The following is a 3,260-nucleotide window of genomic DNA, read 5'->3' as shown; positions in this document are numbered from 1 at the left end:
TTGGAATGGCACATTTTATCGAGTCAAATATGACTTATACTGCTCTCCCGATGGGAGTATATGTAGAGTTAACTACAACTCGAAATATACTCTCTTGCTTTTCTATTTTTCCTTTGTTAATTTCATCGGGCACGCGAACAGCGTTCCCGATGGGAGTAGCCCCCGAGGCTACAGCCAAGAACTTGTGCTTGGTTGTAGGCTCAACATTTTAGTCCACCTTGTCGCTATATTGTCATTATTTCTCAATATGATCTTTTTCTTCTTCTTCTTTTTTTTTTACCCCTCGGGTGCGCGAACAGCGCTCCCGATGGGAGTAGCCCCCGAGGCTACAGCCAAGAACTTGTACTTGGTTGTAGGCTCCACAATTTCTATATTGTCATAGTCGAATTTTTACTTTTTGTCGAAGTAGCCCCCGAGCATTTGGGGAAAAACTTGTTTTTGATCAAAGGCTCCCGAAGTATTGAATAATTCTTCCTGTCGCCAATCTTCTTTAACTTTTCTTATCGACATGCTTCCCTTAACCAAATTTACTTCATCCCTCTCGAATAGTCGTGATCTTTCTGCCCTGTGGGTCCATTGCTTCCACCACGTTAACACGTCGTGCAAGTGGGGGACACACGTCCTCCGCTTTTTCTGGCGCACGTACAGTAACGCCTATCTCAGTAAAAATACCTTTTTACCCTTGTATCTAGAAGATCTATTCTCACCATACGATTTCTTCATCCAACGGCACACTGCTTCACCCGATTCTTATATAAACCTTTCTTCAACCTCCGTTCATCCCCTCGCTTGCGCCGCTCACCTGTTCCTCTTCGCAAAACTTCTCCTGCGCCCAATCTCTCTCTGATTTTCCGCACTCACACACATTGCTCTGTCATTGCCATTGATGCCACCGCGCGCGCGTCTGACTCGCCACAGCACTCCGGAATCCAAGATGGCCGCCGAGGATCTTGAGTGGGAGAGATCCAAAATCTCCAACCAAGACACCAACATGCTGAAGAGGCTTGGCCTCATGAAGAAGGAGGACGCCATCCGCTTCCCTAGCGAAGAAAGCTACCCCAAGCCTCCAATGGAGTATCGGGTTAGTTTTGTTGATCATCTCATCCGCGGCCTCTCGACCCCAATCCACGATTTCCTCCGCGGTCTTCTTTTTGTTTATGGGATTCAATTGCACCAATTGACTCCCAATTCCATCCTTCACATTTCTATTTTCATCACACTTTGCGAATGCTTCCTCGGAATCCCTCCCAATTGGGCTCTGTGGAAACGCATCTTCTGCCTCCGCCGCAATGGCTCCCACAACGTCACTTATAACATAGGTGGCGTTGTTATCTGTGTTCGCACTGATGTCGACTATTTCGACGTCAAATTTCCTGATTCTGTCCAAGGATGGCGCAAAAAGTGGCTCTACATTCACGAAGAAAGCGCCAACTCCGTTGAGCACAACATAGTTCCTTTCGACGGAAGTGCCAAAATTCAGCGCCGCCGCTCCTGGGATGCCGAAGCTTCCGAGGAAGAGAAAAAGGCGACAGAGGCGCTCATGTCTCGTATTCGCCAGCTTCAAAATACTCGAGGCAAAGAGCTTTCTGGTGTTCAAATCACTGCCTATTTCCTTAGGATTAGAGTGCAGCCTCTCCAGGCTCGCAAAAATCCCCTTTGGACATATTCTGGTAAAAATGACGCCAACAGAATCTCCGGTGATCTTTCCACCAAGGACTTGGAGAAGTTGATTCGAAGACTTTCTCGCCTGGGTAAAGACCCAATTCCTTCCTCTTGTCGCGTGGAACCGTACAGCGCCGCCAATCCACTCCCCGAGGTATTTTGTCTTGCCGAGTTTTTACCTTATTTTGCACTTTCTCTGCACCTCATTATATTGTCATCTCTTTTAATTTTCCTTCTGGTCACTATTTTTTACAGAACCATCCTACCATGACTTCCCTTCCTCCTCTTCCGGAGGGTGGAGAAGTCGAAGAACAGGCCATCGTTGCCGAAGATACTCAAGGTTCTGCTATTCGTGAAAGTGAAGTCGCGGGTTCTCACAAATCTGCGGCTTCTCATGAAAAAGAAGTTGAGTCTGAAGCCAGTGAATCGACGCAATCCCTTCCTCCTGCTGTTTCTCCCAAGAACAAAAGGAAAAGGACTGATGTTGAAGATTCTGGCACCTCTAAGGCTGAAGAAGTTGTTCCTTCTCATCCGAAGGCAACTTACGATCTTTATGCTGAATCCCTCATCAGCTCGTAAGTCGTCTTTATTTCTCTCTATTTTTGTACTCGAAATATTTAGCTTGTCTTGCTTTTTATGCTGCCGATTTTTTGATTATTAGTGATGACGAGGAAGAAGTTCCAACTACTGACGTGGCTCCTCGGACAAGCACGTCACGTACTGTACTTGCCTCAGACACGCTAGTTGAAGGAGAAGAAACCTCGCCTCCTCAACAAAACGTCGTCACCACTACTCCGCCATCAAGCCCCCTTGCTTCTTCACCAAAAAGGGCGAGGGTTGAAAAGATTATTGAACCTGCCCCTCAGTTGGGCAGTTCGTCGACTCTGCTCCTAGATGATGTAAGCTTGTCGACATCTATATTTTCCTTATTTTGTTTTTTCACACCTTTTCTCTTTTTCATGCCGATGTTTTTCTTTCTGTGTTCACGTTGAACAGCCTATGATCAAGGATCTTCTCCGCATCGGTTCCCAATTTGTTGGGTACCGTGAATATGCTAAAAGAGCCGAAGGTAACGACTTTTGTACTTGCTGTTTTTCCTTGATTTTTTACTCTTGGTGCTTGTCGCGATTTTTGATCTTTCTCCTCTCTTTTTTCATATCTCGACAGAGAAACTTGCAGAGGCTAACGAACGCGTCGACGCACTTTCTCGAAAACTTGAGCAAAGTGAGGCGGCTCGCAAGAAAGCGGACCTCGCTGCTAGCAAAGCCAAGACCGAAGCTGATGAAGCCAAGGCGAAAGCTGCTGGTGTCGAGGAACTGCAGAAAAAGCTTAAGGATGCTACAGCTGCTTTAGATGAGCACAAAGCTGCGCAAGCTTCTCGTGAAGAAGGAATCCTCAAGCGCCTGAAGACTCAGAGTCGCCGTACTTTCGGTAATTTTACTGCTCCCTTCTATTTTTAGGAAAATCTTTGTTTCTTGTCTTTTCACTAATACTTTGTTTCCTTGACAGTCCAAACAAACCAGGATTTTGACCTGACGAATCCTGTCGATGATCCGGTCCTTGACGCACTTTCCTATCTGGAGCTCCATGGGTCCGAG

General features: G+C 46.4%; 1 protein-coding gene across 1 annotated transcript; it reads left to right on the top strand.

Annotated features, from left to right (window-relative positions):
* The first annotated feature begins 380 nt into the window (after positions 1-380).
* LOC139831140 (uncharacterized) lies at positions 381-2,261 on the top strand. Its single transcript, XM_071820500.1, has 2 exons — positions 381-1,816; positions 1,918-2,261. Exons 1-2 carry the CDS (start codon positions 887-889, stop codon positions 2,239-2,241), a joined length of 1,254 nt encoding a protein of 417 aa, XP_071676601.1. The 5' UTR covers positions 381-886; the 3' UTR covers positions 2,242-2,261.
* The last annotated feature ends 999 nt before the right edge of the window (positions 2,262-3,260 follow it).

Source organism: Lolium perenne, chromosome 1, assembly GCF_019359855.2.
Source record: "Lolium perenne isolate Kyuss_39 chromosome 1, Kyuss_2.0, whole genome shotgun sequence".
NCBI classification, from domain to species: domain Eukaryota; kingdom Viridiplantae; phylum Streptophyta; class Magnoliopsida; order Poales; family Poaceae; genus Lolium; species Lolium perenne.
This window is presented reverse-complemented; position numbering and strand designations above follow the sequence as displayed.